Below are 21,341 nucleotides of genomic sequence, written 5' to 3'. Positions count from 1 at the left end.
TTTTCACGTGTCCATATCTTCTTCTACATTTGAAGCATGGCCCTCCAGCAAATGCTGCTGCCATCACTTCTGTGGAACAGGCCTGTTGAAGAACTCGACAAAGTGCGTCGAGCATTTTGGAGAATTCTTCGCGCTGCTCCTGAAGAATTTTTCCAACCTGTTCTGCCCAAACGCCTGCTTGAATGGCTGCGATGTGCTGAGGTGTGCCTACCTTGCTGCATGCCTCTATCATTTCAATCATGGTTGGTTGGCCAGGCCTGGCACTAATTATACATTTGCACTCTTCATTGGCGTTTGCAAAAACCAATGCTTCAAAGCAAGTGGCTTTGCTTCTTCATCATTCATTTGACAGTCCACCACTTGCGTGAGACAATCGATGAATGAAGTGAAAGGCTCAGAGAGAGCTTGCTTTACTTCTGTGTAAATACCTTCTGGAGTTCCAAGTGGTTGAATTTGCAAAATTGCCTTTTGTGCTGCCTCTTTGATGGCTGCAGTCATGTCTCAAGGCAACTCTACTGACTGATCTTCAGGTCTGTCATGAGATTCATCTCCTGCTAATTGAGCTAATGTGAGAGCTGCGTGTGGCCCTCCTGCACATCTGTTTCTCAGCTGAACGAGAGCCCTTCGCCATCTTGCATCCCAGAGCAGGAGTTGTGAATCTGTAAAAATTGTCCAGGCAATGTACCTACAATCAAAAGGCACCAAGTTGTAATTGGTGAAAATGCCTCTCAAAAGCTGCTTGAAGTATGGTGAGCCAAGGCCATTGGTTTTCATGGCTTCTGATAAATCTTTGATGACCGGATTGACCTGATGATCCAGAGGTTCCCATCTAGGATTTTAATTTCATCTCTCGTATCTCACTAGCAATGCAATGCTATCTGTGTCTGCTATATCAAAGTCTCTTTCTTTCAGTGCTGTCCTTCTGATATTTGCCCAATTCGTTGACGTGGCATCTCGCAGAATATTTCTGGTAATTGAAACCAAATCCATACCTGTATCCGGTGGATTTGTAGTTTGCCTGGATGCACCTTCTTCTGGCCTGAAGGGTGCATGCATCCCAGGCCCCCATCCCCCTCTTTTTGAGGCATGGGGAGGAATACCTGTGGTTGTGCACACAGGGAAAATGAGGGTGCAATGGCTGAGCCCGCCATTGCTAGCACTGCAGGTGGCATCGATGTAGACATATAGGGAGTATTTACAGAGGATGCAGAAAGGGTGTTGCCATCTTCCCCTGGAAAGGAGGCTTGAGGAAAGTATGCACTATGTTGTGGTAGGAATTCCCGAGCACGTTCTCTGAGTTGGAGGAATAGCTGTCGTAAAAAATCTTTTGACAATGGGAAAAAATGTGGGTGAATTGTGGAGCTGGACTGTTGCCTTGGAAACCGGGCTCTTGGGGCAGGCAGGTGAGGTGTTGGAGTTTTGACTGTTGTGAGCCAAATGCAGGGTGGGATCAGTGATGGCATAGGAATGTCTTGTCCGGCTGTGATGGTTATAGTATTTTTGCCGTTGATGTCTTGGGGTGGTGGAAGTTGTGCCCCTGAATCACCTGAGGGTTGAGCTCTGCTCTCCAGATCAGTCTTTGGAAAATGTGCTCTGGCTGATGTGTCTTGTCCTGACCCTTCCCATTCACCTCGGAATAGATTCATTGCATTAAGTTCATCTGAAAAGGGAACTGGAAAAGGTGCTGTGTAGTGTGGTAGAAGTGGCTGCAGCGGTTTTGTTGCTGCGCAGATCAGCCGTGAGTCACTTTTCGCAGTGGCTGAGGCTACCGCGGCTTGGGATGGATTGAAAGCCTCTGCTTGGCGTGGAGGGGGGGGGATGTACTTCTTCAGTAGACAATGGGTGCCCAAATTCGGCAATGCTTCACTGCATTGGCCTTCGGCAAGGCAGGGCCGTCGCTGCAGTGGAGGCAGAAAGGAGGGTGGCTGTGGCTCTGGTGGGAAGGGCAGTGGGTTGGCTCAGGGGCGCGCAGGAAGCACGCACTGCCCTGGCTGGGACTGAGCCTGTGCGGACCAGTGGGAGGGGTGCATGGTGACGACAGACCCACTTGCCGTGGGCTCTGCCCTTTGTGCCACAGTCTGGGCCTCAGAGGCGACAGAGAGTAGGTCCTGGATGATATCGGCTGGCCCTGGGATCACTCTACCTGAGCGACGGGGCGGGGCAGGCCCTTTCTACATCTTTTTTGGAGGTTGGGCAGCGGCAGGGGCTGTTGGTGGCCCACCGAAAACAGGAGGCGTTGCCACCAAAGCCTCAGGTGCCTGTGACACCTCTCAGACTGGGGAATGGAGCGGGGAAACCGGTGGAGAACAGGGTGGCTTCTCAAGCCTTCCCTCTGTTATAGGTAGTAAATGACAAGTCTGAATTGATAATTGAGAGAGCTAAATTAAAATTAAAGAAACAGAATTTATTTTGCAAATTGAAATACAAATTTCGATAGCCACAATCAAAGGGGACAGCATCGAGCCCAGGTCTTGGCGCTGGGTGAATCTCGTTCCGATCTCTATCACATCAGAATCCCCAATGTTCATGAAGTCCATCTGGTGAGCAGAGCTTTTATACTATTTTTCTTGCCCGGAGCGAAGTTCCTCTTGTTCTTTTCTTCTCCTTTGAATATTCATGCAGTTTCTTTTCTCTGTTCAGAGTTGGAGGAAACCTGTCTCCAGGTGGACAATGCAGTTTCTGGGTGGACAAAACAGTCACCGGGAAAAGATGAATGTTAAATTTCAAGTTACGGGAACTAGACATTGGGATGCAAGTTCTGGGTTATCTCAATCTTGAGTCGTTATTGGCTGTTGATGGCTTGGGTGTTCCAAAATTGCCCAACATTTGCACAGTGGCTAGTTCCTTCACTTGCTAATTTGAAATTTTATTCAGTGAATCCCACCTGCGATTTCACAATGTAGTGAGGTAATATTCTCTCCAGTGCTTGTGTGTGATTGCTAAATTCTGGTACTATTTCTGAGAGGCATCCTACAAATATAATTTATTTCATACATACCTTGTTATAAGCATGAATTTATCCTAATATTTATTACACCTTTCCCACCTCATGCACATGTGTAAGGAATTAAAAAAGTATACATTATCTTTCTCTTCACTGAGGAGTAACTTAAATTGGGAACTGCTCCCCTCTCGGAGTCTGCTTGAGCCGCAGTCTCTCGATCGCCCTCCTCCCCCTCCGAGTCCGGACCTGCTTCCCCCTCTTCCCCAGGGGATTCTTCAGGAGTCCCAAGGGGAGTGGCCTGTTCCAGCACCAGGGTGGGGGGCGCACGGGAGGTCATGAGTCGCGGAGAAAAGTTCTGGAAACCTGGGTGGGGGTGCAGTGGGCCACTTCCCTTCTGCCCCTGGGGAAAAGCCCTCTATAGTTCGGGGGGGTTGCAAAGGTGGATGTGCAGCAGAATAATGGTATTTCGCGACATTTGTTGCTTCCTAAAGAACTCTACAAGTGGACAACAGTGCTCCTGCTTTAGGGTCCCACAAGGCAGGACAGTGAAATAACTTCATGTTAGCATCTATCTGTAAACAGAGTTCAAAAAGATCTTTTTCTGTAAGAGATGGGTAGGTTTTCTTTGCTCACAGCAGCAGGGATTTCTGGGAACTTTGGATATTGCTGATTGACTTGGGATTTGCATTTTGCCTGCCATATTTCATTGGCATGGCCACTAATTGCATTGATGCCATGTCGAAATCTCCTTCCTTTAATGCTTTTCTTTTAATCTCTGTCCAATTGGTAGATTTGGATGTGTCTCTTGAAGAATCTTTTGTGTTATTATTTGAGATGGCTTCTGGAATATCAGGAAAGTGGACTACTACTCTGTTTGTATTTTGTGGGTTTGTGTCCTGCAAAGATGCTCCTTCTTCAGCCTTTGAGGCTGTATTCATTTCTTCTCCTTCTGTTTAAGGAATTGGTGGTTGCATTCGTTGTTGCATTTTAGAATTGGGGGTGCACTACAGAAGCGGCCAGAGGAGGCGCTGCAGAAGGAGGTTCATCATCTCGTTGGTCGCAAAATGGCGTCGGCAGGAATTTGTAGCATTGTTCACTTAAGGGCTGAGGATGCCGCCATTTTGCTGTACGGCAGACGTACGCAAGGTGCCGCCATTTTGTCGTATGGAAACTGCGTGGAGGAGGCGGCCATTGTTGAAAGGGACAGACCTTGCGCAGAGTCTCTGAGCTGACAGAGAAAGTCTGCGAGGAATTCCCGCGCTACCGCGGCCTAGGTATGTGACGGACGGTGTGCAGGGAGAAGCCATCGGTGCTGCCGAGATTCCTGAGGGCATCCAAGGACCAGGGAAGACCGCGGCTGTTGCCGTGGGGTTTGTCGGCATTTGAAAGAAAGCAGGCAGGGAAGGGAGACTCCACGCCGCTGCTATGGCCATTAGTGAAAGACTGATTGTAATTTCTGGGTCTGTGTTTGCAATCCCGGTCCAGAACCCCAACCGTGTTCCCGTTCGCTCGTTCCGAGCGGTTTCTGTTCTCCCGCAACCTCCGTCTTCCCTCGGCTCATCCCCGCCGGGCTCTGCGAACTTGCTGAAAGCAAAGCCGTGCTTGTTACGTTTCAAAATTGCCGCGGAGCTGCTGGAGTCGCCCCGATGGATGCCTCCCCACCCGCACCGGGCTGAGTAACTTTGCCGTGGCTGCGTAGGTGGTTGCTACTTTGCGTAGCCTGATCTGTCTGCGCAGTTCCTGGCTGCTCAGATTGCGTATCTTGCGAGCTCTCCGCGGTTTTAAACTGTTGCGCGCCGGGAAGCGATCCGCCTGCTCTCGGGCTGGTCCTCAGACACTCAGGCGGTCCCCTGTCTGTGGGGAGCGCCTCCGCACGGTTAAAATGCTGTGGTGAGCGGCTCTGCCGCTGCTGCTGGAGCGGGAGCGAAAGAGGCGGCGGGGAGGGGCAAGACAAGGCCGACGTCCCTTGGGTGCGGGGCCGCCCCTGCTGACCAAGGGGGTGGGGAGACCCTTCTGACGTCGGTTTTGGGGCACGGGCGGGGGCAGGAGCTGTGGGTTGACCGGGACGTGGTAGCCGGGACGTGGCCCCCCAAGGTAGCCGAACGTGGCCCCCCAAGCTCCGGAGGCTGGTTCAGCCGTTTGGAGCTGCCGTGGTGGGGAAAACGGCGACTTCCCGAGCCCCCCGCTCCGGTCTCCGAGACACGCAGAGATGCAAAGAATCCGAAAAATGCCACGTCTGCTTCGGCCGCCTCCCAAGCAACAGTTTCATCCTCGGAAATCCCCCTGGGTCCCTTTCGGGCTTTGCCTTGTATCACCCGCACCGCGCACCTCCCCCGGACCAGTGGGCGTATCCATGCCAACATTTGCAGGAATAAGATCTCTCTCGTAACCCAGGGGGGACAGTCTCTCCCCCTGTGGGGGCCGCAGGTCTCTGGTCTCCAGCCTGCGAGGAAACGCCTTGCAGCTGCTGAGATGTTGCCAAAGCAGCTTCTGCAAAGGGTTTTTTGCATTTTGCTGCATAAAAAACTTCATGCACGAGTCTACCAATGGAAAGCAGTCTCACAGCACCCCTGCCCCCATGCAGCCTTGCAGCAAAGCTTAGCATCCACATCTTCCCACAGATTTGAGTCAAACAAGTAATTAACAGATATGTTTGGGCATATCTCTCTCACCCAGGATAGCAGAAGTTCCAGTTCCTGTCTTGAGACTCGAATTGGATGCTATTTCATCAATATTTCTAGGTTATTTATCACATCCCAGTCAGTTTTTGAGAGGTTACCACCCGTCCTGAGTCCTTGTCAGCTTACTCGACCCTAATGGACCTGTCATTCTTGGGACTGGTCTGTCCTGCGACCTTGGATTTGGCTCCTTCCACAGGGTTCTCCAAATGTCCAAACACCAAGATGTTCATCTGCAGAGGAGTTTTCCTGGGTCTTGGTTTTTATCAAGGGCTCCTGGCACAGTTTCTTCTTACTGAGCTGTCGCATTTACACGGGGCACCAGTTATGGTTTTCTCTGGGTCAGGATTGAAGGCACTTGAGACATGCCTTCAGACTAAATTATTATCCCTTTTAACCCAATAACTGATCCCACAGAGCCCGCAATGCGGACTTGTCTGCCCAATTACAGAGTGCCGCCCAAACTCATGAAGAAGAAGGAAGAAGAAGCAGGAAGAAGAAACTCAGGATGGCACCCTGTGCCCTCCTTGCTTCCATACACAACATACTAAAAATCACAAAACCTAAATTTCTCACCAAGTGATGCATCTACACTACTCTCTATAATCTGTTGCACACTTTTGTGGATTCTAGTCTATCGTAAAGTCTAGGAAACTTTCTCCATGAATGAGGGTCAAAGTCAGTGCTCCCCTGGGGGTCAGGGCACCCCAGAGCAGACAGAAAAATATTCCTGGTGCCCTGCGTTTCCACACTTAGGTTCTTAGAAATTCATACAACAGCAATAAAAGGCATTCCAAAGCACTGTCAGCAGCAGCAATACTTTCAGGAATATCCACTTGTTTCCATGGATATGATGAACTTGGTTGCAATAGCATGCTTATGGTCACACTGCATATACTGGTTGACAGCAAAATTGGAAAGGCAATTAAAGCAATCTCCTTTAGTGGTGCATCCTGATCATATTTAATTTTGCTTTTAACACTGGTGGGCAGACTAATACCGTACAGTGTATCATAAATGACTGACTTTTAAGTCTGGGGCTCAGAAGAGAGGGCTGAAAGTACTAGGAAAAATGGCAAAACAATTTGAAACATAACACATCGAGAAGATTAGTGAACACGAAGTTCAGTAAAGGTAAATGTAAAACTATGATAGAAAAGGGAAGCCAAAGGAGCAGGTACTTGATGGGGGTAAATCAGTCAGGCAGCAGCTGGCATAAGAACACCTGAGGAATCACACTTAGCAAGGACTAACATGATGACAGTGCTAGAACAAAAAGGCTCAGATTTATTCTGGTCTTGCTGATCTGGTAGAAAACCAGAGCATGACCTGATTTTGCAGTTTTATCCTCTCCAGTGTTATCCCATGGCTTGGATTCAGTCCCTTTGTACCCTTAGTGATCTCACTATAAAGGACAGAGCTATTCAGAGCAGTAACACCTCATGTGCTTTTGCTCCATTTGAGATTGTGGGCCCTTGCATTCAGTGGAGTATGGAGGTAGGAGAAGGGAGGATGGAAAAGGCAAGCAAGTCATGTCAAAAAATGAATGTAGTCAAGGAAACTTGAAGGATGAGTGACATTTTGAGGGAGTGAAAAGTAGCCAGATATGAAGCCAGTGATTCTAGAATCAATTCAGAAAAACATGGGAATCTGTTTTGAAGGTAATACATAATTCACTGACACAATAGCAGTGGCTCTCAAAATGTATGACTTCTAGGTTCTTACCAATTGTTAAACAAAAAAAAAAAAGAGAGAAATTTCCACTGAAAATTATGTTTATATTGTATCTTTGTCTGTTTCCTTTAAAGAGAATGAACAAACCCAAAAAATTATATTAATTTATCTTCTACCTCATATCTTTTCCCCAGTCAATTTCCAAAGCAAAGTTGGGGTGAGTCTTCCATTCAGGTGCATCTTCTCTTTATGGTGTACTGCAAATGTTCCTGGTAAGAGCATTTCCATCCAAGGCAGATCTTCCTGTGGCTAACTGAGCAACTCAGAGTTGTCCCTGAGGAGCGCAGGAGCTGTTCCACATTCATTGACCTGCATAGCCCGAGACACTTTGGCTGCTGGAGAGACAGTGCTGGGACTGGGACTTGGATTGCTGGCATACTCAGGATCCCTGGTGGCCCTGAGCCTCTCTAGAGAGACAGGGCTGCTCTGACCCTCCTTGTGTGCAGCTCCTGAGCAGACAGACATATGGCTGTGACAGCACTGGAGACCCTGCTCATGAGCAGAGAGCAGAGTCTAAGGGTAGGAGGAGCTGGAGGCACCTGTGCCCCCAGTGGCTCAGGTGGCAGGTTGATTCATCTCACACATGCAAGTGGACCCTCCTGTCAGATTTGATGACATAAAATACTCAGATGTGAGTATTTCATCATGAGAAATCAGGTTTAGGTGATACCTGTCCTGAACTCTGGACATTGCCTTGCAGTGACTGGATGCAGGACAGAGCTATTGCCTGTAAGGAAGCTTCTTCCTGGGATGTGTATCCATTTTTGGAGTAGTGCGTAGTAACCAAAAAGGTGAGAAGTTGAAAGGAGTTGAAAAGAGCAATAGAGGTCTGCATCTACTTCTAGCAAGAGTTGTGATGTGACCCTGAAGCAAGCAGGGTGGCACTCCACAGTATCTGCTTGACAGCTCTGCCCCTTAGACCTTAGGCACACCCTTGTTGATTATTAACCAGGGCCGGGATTTACCCTCAGCTGGCAACTCACAGCTCAACTCAGTGGCCCCATGGGGCCACTCACTCTTTCACCCACAAGGGCAAGGGGGAGGGAAACAGAGTGAGAGGAGTCTTGGGGTGAAATAAAGACAGTTAAATATGTAAAGCCAGAGCTATGTGTGCAAGCAAAGCAAAGTAAGGAATTCATTCTATCCTACTGGCAGTCAAATGTTCAGCTGTCTCCAGGGCTCCATCACCCATGACGGTGCCATGGTAAGACAAGTGCCTTAGCTCTCAGCATCTCTTTCCTTCTTCTTGCCTCAAATGTTATTGCTGAGCATGGTTCCATATGGAATAGAATAGTCCTTGGATGAGTTGGGGTCAGCTGTCCCATCTGTGTCCCCTTTTAATTTCTTGTGCACCTGCAACCTGCTCTCCAGCAGCTCAGTGTGAGAATCGGAGGAGGCCCTGACACTGTGTAATTACTGCCTAGCAACAACTAAAACATCTCTGTGTTACCAACGTTGTTTTCAGCACAAATTCAACACATAGCTCCATACCAGCTATTATGGGGAAAATGAATTTCATTGCAGTGAAAACCAGGACACACACACTTGTTGAAAGGTTAAAGTACAACATTGAGCCAAACGGGTCGACTTGAAAACATTTAGACAGGATACCATCAGCCAGGTTTACATGAAAAACTGAAGTGGAATGGATGTGTTACTGGCGTCTTTGTCCTTTCAGGAACCAATTGGCTTGAACAAATGGTGAAGGAGTTGGCAGATGCCAAATATACAGAAGAGGAAATGATGATAAATGCTGAAAAGACACTAGAGTATCATGCAGGCTGGTACATAATTAGTTTCATGGCAGTTGTTTCCTACCTGTCATGTAATCCTGACATAATAAGTCATGGGCAATCATGAAAGACTGTTCCTCTGCATTTCTTGATGTGCCTATACCTCCAGACTGCAGCCCCTGCCAGTCTTCAAAAGTTCTCTTGCACTGATCATTTTGATGGGTCATCTTCCTACGAGAACACTGGGCTTAAAGCTCTCCTGGAACAGCCATAGGAGGGTCCTGGACAGAGTCCAGTCCCTTTTTTAAGAGTCCTTAACTTGCATTCCTCTCTGCCTGAGCTCCTGTGAGCTTGTGGAGACAGGCCTTGGATGAGCTGATGTCATGGGAGTATGTGGGCAGGGTAATGTATCGATTCCCCCTTCATTGCTCTGCTGTGCTCCTTTGTGGGTATGCAGACAGCTTTTGCCATGTAACCTAAGCCATCCCACCAGCCTGGGCTTGGTTTGAAGGCTTTGATTCTCCTGTGATCAGATCCACACTAAGTTATTTAAAGGGGAAAATGCCACGTATGACATTTCCATTTTAGAGCAAATTCTACTTTAGGCCCTGCATTTCATGGGCTCATTCACAGAAGCCCAGGGCATCTCACTACTCTTGCAAGCTTGTCTTTCTTGTTGTTGTTGTGGTGGTGGTTGTTGTTGTTGTTGGTACAGATGAATGATCAGGGGAGTTTTAAGGCACATTTTTGAATGGATCAATCTTAATGGAACTATCTAAAAACTGAGTAGGCTGTTTTAGAGGACTAATTTATGGAAGCCTTCTCCAGAGTTTTACCGAGATAAACGCAGATCATAGAAATAAATATTAAAAACATACCTCTTCTTGTTTAGCACTTGGGAGCAACTGTTGTGAAGCTTTCATTCTTTGAAGTTGTTTCATTTAACAGGGAAAGGATCTGCATGAGCAGATCAGTGCACTATGTAAGGGCCAGCTGGCACTGTCCTGTAGCTATCACAGAAATGCCTCCAGCCTCCTTCTGCACAGGTCCACAATCAGGGAAGACCAGGTCTGGTAAGTGTGGGAAGTCAGAAACCTTCAGAGAAACTGTGATGGCTTGAACAACAACTACCATTAATCTAGAGATGATCAAATCCCTTAATCTGTTTTAAATCTGTTTTTAATCTGGTTTTAATCTGTTTTTAATCTGTTTTTAATCTCTGTATATATTAAAGCTGCTTCTTAGAAATTTTGAAGCAAGTGATGCTGTGTTGTCAGTCTCTGGGTTCACTATTTAGCAGGTTCAGAAGGTCTTGTAGCACATGGGTGGGGCTAGGTACACTCCTCCCATCTCTCAGCTCAGGTGTCAGGGCAGATGGCTGTATCGAAGGCTCACATTACAAAATCGTGATCATGATTATTTTTTTTTCATCAAGGAATATAATTCGCCTCTAAATCCCTCCTCATGAGTTATGGCTTCTAATTATATTTTCCTCCAAAATACAGAAATTGGCTTTTTTTTTTTTCTTTTTTTTTTTTTTCCCTGGTTCCAAAGGATAAAGTATGCTTCCCAGGAATAATTGGCCTGACTGCCCTTTCTTGCAAAAATGCCCTGGAAATCCTCTGGAGGTTTCTCTGGAATCCTTTTTAAATTTTGGAAACCCTACGCCAATGCTTTGCCATTGCATGAAATGACACTAATAATATACAGGCTATTTTCCCTCTTTTTCCACCCTTAGGAAGGACAGTCCCAACTAAATTTTTTTGCCAGCAGGTAAAAATACCAAGTAAACACATTTTCTTATCTTTAGTCCATGACAGTTTAATGCCAAGGGTAGATAAGGAAAGAATAAGTAGAAAGCTGTTTTTGTTAGGCTAGGGTGTCTAGTTTCACATCAAGAATCAGCAAAAGTGCTATTTCATAGGACAACAACTTTTAGCTGATGTCAGTGAATTAAATGGTGCAGGTGATGCCAACTTTGTGCCCTTTGGCACACGTCATTCATCAGATGGACCAGGCCATGTGATATCCACTGTTTTCCGATGATGCCTGTACATAGGTAGTCTTTCCATGCTGACACTGTTTTACAGAAAGAACAGAGATGAAGGGAAAAGCAAAAGATTGTGTATGGACTGGGAAAAGTAGGTGTAAAAATGTAGGGCTAGCTCGTCCCGTGAGCACTGCATTATGCCTCAGGGAGCAGGCTTGAATCCCTCAGGGAGAGCAAGTGGCAGAAGCATACAGGTATGTAGTTGCTGGTCCCCTTCCTTACAGTGCCCAACAGGCAGCAGTCAAGAGATGGAGATGAGAAAGGATGGCATGTAAATTCTGGGCAGAAATTGTGGGGGAGAACTGTTTTCTCATTTTTGTGACCCATCCATCCTTTGGCCAGAGACTTAAATATTGAATCTGAGCCTAAAGGCAGTTCTTTTACTGGGGTCAGGGCAGTCAGCAGCTCATAATCTGAAGTGCATGATAAACACTACTCAGTGTAGCTGAGGTTATGTTCTTACCAACTCGCTAAGCACTGATCAGTTGTAAAACAATGATTGAGCTCATCAAAGTGTAGAAATGAGTAATCTCTGTGTAACCAGAGGAAAAGCAGACCTCTGTAGTGCAGTCTGATGAACAGCCCAAGAGTGCCTGTGCCCCTGTGCCCTGCTGGGCTCCAGCTGCAGGCAGCAGCCGGCCACACTCACAGGACTGTCCTCAGCTCAGTCTCTAGTGCACTGAACATTTTCTCTCCCCATCCCAACACATTTTATTTAACTACAGTGAGAATTAAGAGTGATATTATCAAGGAGAAGAAAAAAAAAAATCTCAGCAGTGAGTACTGGAAAGAGATGAACTGCCTTGAGGATTTTGATCATGACATTTAAATTCCAATCTGCAATTCATGTCGTTCTATTTTGTTATATTCTGTTTATAAACTCTGTGTTGTAATCACAGAATTTTTGGCATGACCTTTATTCTAGAATGCAATTGCATTTGTCTGCTTATCTTGTTCGTTTATGTTCAACATCTATTGATTTCAAAGGTTCATATTACATTAGGTCTTTGACTGGAGCTGCACATTTCTTCACAGGTTCAGAAAGAGGTAAGTTATTGTTCATAGAGTCAAGAAAAGAAAAAAAGAACAAAAACCAAGCAGCTATTAAAGGACAGTCTGTGGGTTTCTCCTTCTACACAGCATTTCACACTGTGACAGAGCCTGTGTGTGAGAGAGAAGAAGAATGGAGAAGTCCAGGAAAACATTTGTTGGTTTGGTAGATAAGGCAATAGCAGCTTCCAACTCAATGCATCGTGATGAACTGCTAATTTCTTACAAGGGAATTCTCTACCCTAGAAGTCTTTACAGTCCTGAAGTATTCAAAGCCTTGGAGTCCTTTGAAGCCAGAAGTGATGATGTAATTTTGGCAGGATACCCTAAATCCGGTGAATATATTTTATTTTTTTTCATAAACAAGGTTATGTAAAAACAATTAACAAGGATTGTATTAAATGTATGCAATATATAAGATATGATACATATTATATATTATGCTAAATAATTGTATTTGGAATGTTCACCAGATTTTTAAAAACTGATTTAATTTTCAAAAAGCACCAGAAATGAAATATGAATATTTGATATGGGTGATTTTCCAAAAGACTGAAATAATCAACCCGTTTTATGATTATTTTTTAAAAATCAATTCTGTTTTATGGCATCTTAAGATTTTTGTTATGTTTACTTTATTAGTTATGGAGTTAAACGCACAAATTAGAATCAAAATACAGTTTTTTACAACAGAGGTAACTAGATCTATTGATTTTACACAATCTGCTCCCACATGCATGTTTGTAAAATTAAGAGCTTTATGTTTTTACAATGGGGCCTTTGGTACCTTCAAATGGTGAAAATTCATTAGTTTATTTCCCATAGATGTTAGGAAATAGCTATCAAAAATATTTTTGTAGTCCTTGAAGTGATTACACTCTTCTGTAATTGCTGGGATATCAAGAGGACATCTTTGCTAGGATTGCAAGTTTACCCTACATATTTGCTCCATCTACCTCAAAGCACTGGCCAACATGCAAGCCAAAAGTTTGGATTAGATGTACCTCATATACACTTTAATCTTGCTGTTTCTCTCATCCAGCAATTGGTTCACACTGCTATACAGTGGATAGTCACAGCTGAAAGGACTGTGAAGTTTTTGCTTTTTTATTGGATTTTCTTTTTGAAGAAATGTTATGCACTGGAATGCAGTTATTAAGATTGCAGCGAGAAAGATGTAGGCACCCAGTGTCCAGAAGTCATAAATGGAAAATCAGAGATGGGAGATCTATGGAGGCTCTTTGTTATCTTTTGAAGAAAAAGACAATAAGTGTGTCTGGGAAATGTCACTTCAGAGAGTTTTTTTTTTCTGGTTGCTAAAGAAAATGATTGCACAATTTTCAGATCTCGTTCTGCTCCTGTCTTGAAGTACTTTGACCCATCTTTCTTCCAAAGACAATCCAGCACACCAGAAAACACTCCATACATTAGGTTTTAAAGTACATGTTTACCACCTCACTCTCCCATATATGTGTAACAATAAAATTTATTACATTAATGCAGGTTTTCCTAGTTGAATCTCAGTGGTTCTTCTCCCTGATTAGTTTACAACATACAAGGTAATTCATGGTGTACTGAACTGTTCAAGTTGGAGAACTATGTCCTTATGAGGAGCAAAGGTAGGATCCTGGGAGGTCATTGACCAGACGGTCAGCTGTGATTGTATGACATGAAAGGAGACCAGGTAACTCACGTGGTAGTACTACCACCTCCTGACTTCCCTGGTAAATCCATTCTGTCCATTCTAAAAGTTACACAAGTACTTCTGTATTTTTCTTCTTTCAGGCACTAACTGGCTAAGTCAAATCTTAACTGACCTGATAGCCATATCTCAAAAGAAAACACCAGGCAGTGAAAGCAGTGCGCATGCCGAGGAACCAGAAGAATTCCCCTACCTCGAAATTGGAGATCCTGAGAAATACGAGGTGGGAACAGAATATGTATGGAAATGATTAATATGATGTGCTTCAAATACTGAATATATGATGTATGGATTATTCCATTGTTTGATGCTTTCACAGATAGCTAATCTGTTCCTTAACTTTGATCTCTTGTCTAACGGAACTGAAGAGAATTATCACTGAACTAACAATGGATAGTCTTTTTCCAGTTGCTCATGGGCTTTTGAAGATTAGAGCTACTCAGAGCAGCCCACTAAAATCCCAGGGGAACACTCATTAAAAAAAAACCACCAAAACTTGTATCGGCCAGTAACTGTTGATAAGTTGTTCAAGGAGACATTTTGGCATAGGTTATTGAAAAGAATACCTGTACTAACTGAACTGTCCACTTTTCTCCTTCCAATTCTTCAAGCGAATGACCAAATTACTTTCTCCGAGATTTATGGTTACTAATCTCCGTCCTGAAAATCTTCCCAAATCTATCTTCAAAAACAATGCCAAGGTGAGTGCTGATTTTAATATATTAAAGAAAACATTTCAATAGATTTTTTTTTTTTTAAAGAACCAATATGGTACTTTTCTGGCAATTCTCAGAATCATTCTTATACTTAAGGGTTCAGCTTGGCCATTTCTATGGACTGTTTAAGTACTGCCATTCACCTCACTTTACCTGAGTTTGCCCTTATTGGCCCCTTAGTGTGTTTCCACCAGAGAGTTGCTGTGCTTGAACAAATCCTCCAGAGACAAAATGGATTTTGATGTGATATGCTGTGGGAGGAATTTTATGGCATTGTTGCAAGTGAGGGCTTCAATGTGTCAAATTTCAAAGAGAATTTATATTTTTGTGAATTTTCCCTGCTACTTTAAAGATGAACTATGCTTGTATTGATCAAACATACTTAGATTCTGCATAAATAATTTGGTTAATCTGTAAAAGATAATAATTATATGCAACCATCTTGTCATGGTACTGAAACATAAACTTTAAAAATTTAGAGATTTTAGAGAAGCCAAGATTTTAGTTAGAGATAAGCTTTGTTGAAGCTAATTAAAACAAATAGGTAGGTCTTGATGAAGTTAAGAGTTAGTAGTTAACTAATAATTGATTGCTTGTCAACATAATGTTTGGTTAGCTGGGTTTATAATGAAGAATATAGAAACTGACAAATAGCTTTGAGGAACGTAAGACAATTGTGGGCCTCCTCTGTTCTGAAACCAATTGAAGACAAGGAATGGGAGTTCTTCCAAGGGTTCATTTGTCATATTTGCATTGAAAAGGTAGAAAGGTCAGAACGAGGAAGACTACATTTACTTCTTCAAATTGGGACTGCTCCCCATGTAAGGGACCACTGACTCATTTCAAGGAACACACTATGCATGCTTAATAGCTTTTGAACTAATTACCATATGAAGCGGAGAATGGGATGTACCAAAATCATGAATATGTATTTGTATTTTGGGTATTCAATACTTGCATAGATAAAAGAGCTTTGTAATCACCTGTTAATTGCAGTGTGTATTTGGGAACTATCCCGAACACTGGCCAGCGTTGAAATAAACATACACTTTCTAACTTTAAACTGTTAGAGAGTTTTTGTCCATCACAGTTGGATATCGGTACTAGATCAATATCCATATTTTAATAAATCAGAACCAAAGCAAAGTTAAATACTGCATCTCCTGATCTGAGAATGAAATAGTAATTTCTGCAAGGAGCACACAAGATACTAGAAATCACCAACCACAGTTATAGAGTATATTATTATTTCTTTTTTAATGCTGTAGTCTGCATTTGTCTTCCTCTAAAAATAATTTAATTTTTCTCTAGATATTGTTACTGATTCGTAATCCAAAAGATGTTGCTACATCTTATTACCATTTTTCCAATGGCGTGGCTACTGTTCCCTCCTATGAGACCTGGGATGAGTTCTTCACAGATTTCATGGCAAAGAAAAGTACAGTATATTTTGCTGTCTGTGTCAATTGTCCAATGATTTGTCTTTGTCTAAAAACCCTTGAAGTTTGGTAAATCAGCTTTGCTAGGAATTTTTTGGTTTACAATACAAAAGCAGAGATTAAAGACATAGAACTAAACATCTGAACTGAAGCTTGCCATGCTCTTCTTACAGTTTGAGGATAAATATTTGTCAAAACTGCACTTCCACAGGCTTTTAAAATTTGTACAAACTGCTGTTTTTCCTGGAAGAAGCAGTTCTTCCTTATCTCAGTCTTGGGTCCCCCTTTAGCCCTGCTCTCCTATGTCCGTCATCTTGTGTCCATGGAGCTATATAATCACCTCCATGCCACATTGGAAGAAAGGAATTATTTGGACTAAGTCTAGTGTATTAAAAACGGGACTAATTCTAGTGCATTAAAAAAGATAGAATGTAATAGCAATAGTTTAAGGTTATGAGTTTTATGATAGCACATGGCCAGCAGAAGTGAGAGTTCAACAAGGTTTTAGACTGGATTAAGGGAGTCTTACCAATGGTCGGCAAGATGATAGATTTTTGGTGGACTCACAACTGTCTTTAAAGGCTGACAAGTTTTATTTTTCAGACTTACCAATGGTATCATATGTCTGAGCAAACCTGTAATTCCCACAGAAGTGTGTAAACTCTGCCGTAGACATGATTAATAAAGCCCTTGTCTGACACAACTTAATGAGCAAAATTTGTATAATCTTAATTTATGCTTCACCTTAGTATTGATTTTTTTTTTTAGCGGCCTGGGGATGCTACCTTGAATACCTTTCTGAGTGGAACAAATATGCTGACAAAGAAAATATTATGACAATAACTTATGAAGAAGTAAAAGAGGTAAGGTTATCAATAGTTACAAATACTTTATACTTCAAGGGACACTTTTTTCCTGAACCAATTCAACATTACATGCATGCAGGGTATCCAAAGTGTGTGAGACAGATTCTTGTTTTAAGGGAAGAAAAGGTGAAATTCATACTAAAAAAAACCTACTTAAACTTTTGCTTGTGAAAATGATTCTTGTTTTTTATTTATTTCTGATATAAGCCCAAATCATTGTCAATCCAAATCTCCAGTAATATTTTTAGGGAAGGAGCTTTTCTGTTTCCAGTATTGTGTATTTTGCTACCTGTAAATCATATAAAATATTTTGTAATGTACAGGAAGGCAGCTCTTATCTCCTCCAAAGTAATTATGGAGAAGAGAAACACCATGGCACACACTAGTACTAGTGAACTCTATGAATATCCTATGTATGCAGCCGGCAGAGAGCTACAGGGAAGTGTAAACACCCTGGAAAGCAGTGTTATTTGTTTGAAAGTCATGCCATATGTTACATTCCTCTTTCCAGAATCCTGCCCTGAGTGTGAAAAACATAGCTACGTTCTTTGGAATTCCTCTGACTGAGGAACAGCTCCAGCTGGTGGTAGAGAGGAGCAGCTTCCAGTCTATGAAGAAAAACTCAGACAAGACCCATGGGTCATTTGGCAATATTCTCTTTCGCAAAGGTAGGAAGCTCCACGAGGCTCAGAGGTAGAAATATTCCACTCTCAAGAACTTGGGCTTATCAGGTTATCACTGCTTTGCTTGAGAAGACTATGTAAGGAGAACTGGTGAGGAGGACACCCAGCAAGGCTCTCACAGCAGAGCCACTTTTGGAGGCTCACAGATGGCTGGCAGGAAGGAGGAACTGTCATGTGTCTGAATTCCCCTCCACCTCTGTGCCCAGATCACCAGTTGCCCAGACAATGGAGCAGGCAGCACAGGGCCAAACTCAGCCTGAGTGGTGTGACCACACTTTGTAGGAGAGTATAGGAATCTTCTGAGATGGTCACTGCCAAACGACTGATCATTCCTATACATTAGAACTAACCTAAGCTAGCAAGAATCCAAGGGGACACAAGAGTGGGAAGAGAAGGAGTAGCTTTTGCAGTGTAGTGTGGGGGACACGGGCAGGAGAAGGGCAACCTGGTTGTCACAATCTATTTCTGCATTCTACATTAAAGAAGTAACTGGGTAAAAACTGAAGCTGCCAAATGAGCAGAAACCCAGCTCTGCCTCCTGGCAGATGACTCTTAATCAATTCTTCATGACCTTCCACTTTGCCAATCATAAAGATTATTCGCATATATATGTAACTCCACTGATTTCACAAAATTATATTGGAGTAGAAAAATGTTTCATCTGGAAAATGGATCAACAAGATTTAGTGTACAATGCAATAGAAATCACAGCTCTATAGAATAAAAAATGAAATTTCTTGGTTTTCAAGAGAATTTTTTTTGCTTCTTTGAAGGTGGTGTAAATGACTGGAAGAATCTTTTCACTGAAGATCAGAGTGAGAAAATGGACAAAGCATTTGAGGAACATATAGCAGGAACGAAACTGGGGAAAAAGTTGAAGTATGACTTGTACTGCAGAAGATGAAGACAAGTGAAATGTGGTTACATGTTACAAGAGCAAGAACTTTGCAAGGCAGACTCAGATCATCTGAATGCTATACATTGGAAAACTAGATCAAATAACCCAAGCACCTTAGAATTACTCTAAGAGTCATTGCAGCAGCCTTTATAGTGACACGGCTGAGTGATGAGCCTTTTGTTTTATGGTGTGACCTCAGGCTACACTCATTTGCTGAAGAAGATGCCAACTAATCATATTTACAAAAAACCTAACAGCCCTGTTCCAGCTGTCACCTGGAAGGAAATGCCCCTTTTCTTTCTAGACAAATTCAATCCTTCTAGGTGGTTTCTAATTATTTAGTATGCAGATTCTTTTTTTCTTCAAAAATGTTCCAAATCAGTCAACATCTTCATAGAAAATATCACTAGCAAAAATAGGGATATGACAGAAGCCTAATGTCTTATCTTAGAGATAGAGATCTTCCAGGAATCAGGAGATCTTCCATGAATTCAGCACAAACTAAATCAAAACTAGAGAAAGCAGCAAGGAGGGGAATATGGATCAGCATTCTTAAGGCTCTCAATCTCTCTGAATGCAAAATATCAAGATGGATTTCATATTTTGGGCTGATGTCAACAGGCAAGGTTCTCTCGGGGCCACTGCTTTCTATAGAAGCAGAGAATAGCCCAGGTTGAAAGAGGCCTTGAAAAATGATCTGGTACACCCTTTCATGGGAAAGGGAGCCTGGATGAGACTCTATCTAGATATCATATCTTGAAAACTTCCAGTGATGAGGATTCTACCACATTCCTGGAGGATTTGTTCCAGCAACTGGTTGTTCTTGCTGTAAAGAACTGACTTATTGTACCAAGATTAAACCTCCCTTGTTGCAACTTGACTCTACTGCCTCTTTTCTTCACCATGTGGTGTCTGGTGAATAGGGAGCCTTTATCCTCTTTGTAGCTGCCCTCTAAGTACTGGAAACTGTCTTGAGGTTGTCCCTGAGCTTCTCAACTTTGTGGTCCTCCCTTGGAACCCCTCTGGCTTGTCTTTCTTGAAAATTCCACTACTGAGATAGTGGGGTGGTCAAGAGTGATGGTGTGAGACATTGCTCTGCCCAGCTCTCTTGTACTGCCATTGGCGTTTGCCTCTCTAGACACAGTATTTCAGACTTGTCTGGGGACCTGTTCTGGAAAAAAGAAAAGGCAAAATAAGTTTTTGTAAATATGGTTGAATTAAAAACAGAAAAAACCCACCCAATTTATAGATCCATCACCTAAGTGGATAAGATGCAAAAATAGAAGATAGAGTTGAAATGTGAGACAGGGGGTTTGACATTAAACTTGGTATAGAAGCCAATTTTGGATTTAGCTGAAGTCTGCTTGTTGAGTCTGTAAACTTCTGTGCCCACAGAAAGGCCTGCATAGAGAACAAGGGAGATTCAAGGCTACTTAGAAAGGAACGCAAGCATCCAAGTTGAAATAAGAAGAGGCCCCACAGAAAAAAATCAGATGGAAAAACTGAATTGGGCTTATGTGACTGAATAACTGAGCAGGCTCATAAAAATTGATATAACAGTGTTAAATATGTGCATGTGTCTTTTCTGCATGTGCAGCAGGTTAGGGGATAAAGTGGACTCGGGAATTTTTGGGGCGCGCATGTCCTTGGGGGGGCATAGGTCCAGCACTGAAATAAACCATACCGCCTTTACAACATTTACAAGTTGGAGAGTTTTTTTCTAGAAATCAAAAGAATGTAATATTGGAAGACTTTTTGTTTCACTCTTCAAAAGCTGGTTGGTTCTGCTTTGACATAAGTGGACATGCAGAGTTTTTGAAATAAATAGGAATGCTAGAAGTAATAGTTAGAATATTTAGAAAATAATTGAATGGATTGAAAAGCAGAGCAGCAGAAAGTCCTGCAGCGAGGCATCTTTGAACAACTACAAGTCATCTGTAAGCAGCCAGACAGGTACCAGATTCCTGGAGGAGAACATACATAATAGCAATGTTTAAAAACTTGTGAAGGAAGAATCAGAATAGAACAGTCGCCTTAACTTGATACAAAGAAATGTAGTAGCAAACACGACAAAGCAACCAGCCATGGAACATTTTGAAGAAAAGGAATTAGTAAATATAAGTTATGTTAAAAAGTTGGTGATGCTCCTTAAGACAACATACCTCTTGGATAAGACACTGACAGAAAATACAAGAGGTGACAGAACTGGGGACGGCCTGAAATTATGTGACTAAAGAAACAGAAATTGATGTGGAGATGGCAATGTACAAACATTAGTTATAGAAATGAAAGTACTGGAAGTAGAGTTAGGTTCTTAGAAATTCATACAACAGCAATAAAAGGCATTCTGAAGCACTTTCAGCAGCAGCAATACTTTCAGGAATATCCACTTGTTTCCATGGATATGATGAACTTGGTTGCAATAGCATGCTTATGGTCACACTGCATATACTGGTTGACAGCAAAATTGGGAGGGCAATTAAAGCAATCTCCTTTAGTGGTGCATCCTGATCATATTTAATGTTGCTTTTAACACTGGTGGGCAGACTAATACCATACAGTGTATCATAAATGACTGACTTTTAAGTCTGGGGTTCAGAAGAGAGGGCTGAAAGTACTAGGAAAAATAGCAAGACTTTTTGAAACATAACACATTGAGAAGATCAGTGAACACGAAGTTTAGTAAAGGTAAGTGTAAAACTCTATGATAGAAAAGGGAAGCCAAAGGAGCAGGTACTTAATGGGGGTAAATCAGTCAGGCAGCAGCTGGCATAAGAACACCTGAGGAATCACACTTAGCAAGGACTAACATGATGACAGTGCTAGAACAAAAAGGCTCAGATCTTAT

The 21,341-nt window shown here is 42.9% G+C and overlaps 1 protein-coding gene across 5 annotated transcripts; it reads left to right on the top strand.

Moving 5' to 3' along the window:
- The first annotated feature begins 2,437 nt into the window (after positions 1–2,437).
- LOC119699291 (sulfotransferase 6B1-like) lies at positions 2,438–19,368 on the top strand. Of its 5 annotated transcripts, XM_038132561.1 has the most exons (9): positions 6,593–10,162; positions 12,143–12,186; positions 12,280–12,524; positions 13,975–14,114; positions 14,503–14,592; positions 15,919–16,045; positions 16,815–16,909; positions 17,424–17,580; positions 18,369–19,368. In XM_038132561.1, exons 3-9 carry the CDS (start codon positions 12,323–12,325, stop codon positions 18,497–18,499), a joined length of 942 nt encoding a protein of 313 aa, XP_037988489.1. In that variant the 5' UTR covers positions 6,593–10,162; positions 12,143–12,186; positions 12,280–12,322; the 3' UTR covers positions 18,500–19,368. The 5 variants fall into 5 exon arrangements, with proteins under 5 accessions (XP_037988492.1, XP_037988493.1, XP_037988489.1 ...); XM_038132564.1 differs by lacking the exons at positions 6,593–10,162; positions 12,143–12,186 and adding an exon at positions 2,438–4,218; XM_038132565.1 differs by lacking the exons at positions 6,593–10,162; positions 12,143–12,186 and adding an exon at positions 6,253–6,568.
- The last annotated feature ends 1,973 nt before the right edge of the window (positions 19,369–21,341 follow it).

Source organism: Motacilla alba, chromosome 3 (genome assembly GCF_015832195.1).
Source record: "Motacilla alba alba isolate MOTALB_02 chromosome 3, Motacilla_alba_V1.0_pri, whole genome shotgun sequence".
Classification (NCBI taxonomy): domain Eukaryota; kingdom Metazoa; phylum Chordata; class Aves; order Passeriformes; family Motacillidae; genus Motacilla; species Motacilla alba.
Note: the sequence above shows the minus strand (reverse complement) of the source record. Positions and strands in the feature narration are given on the sequence as shown.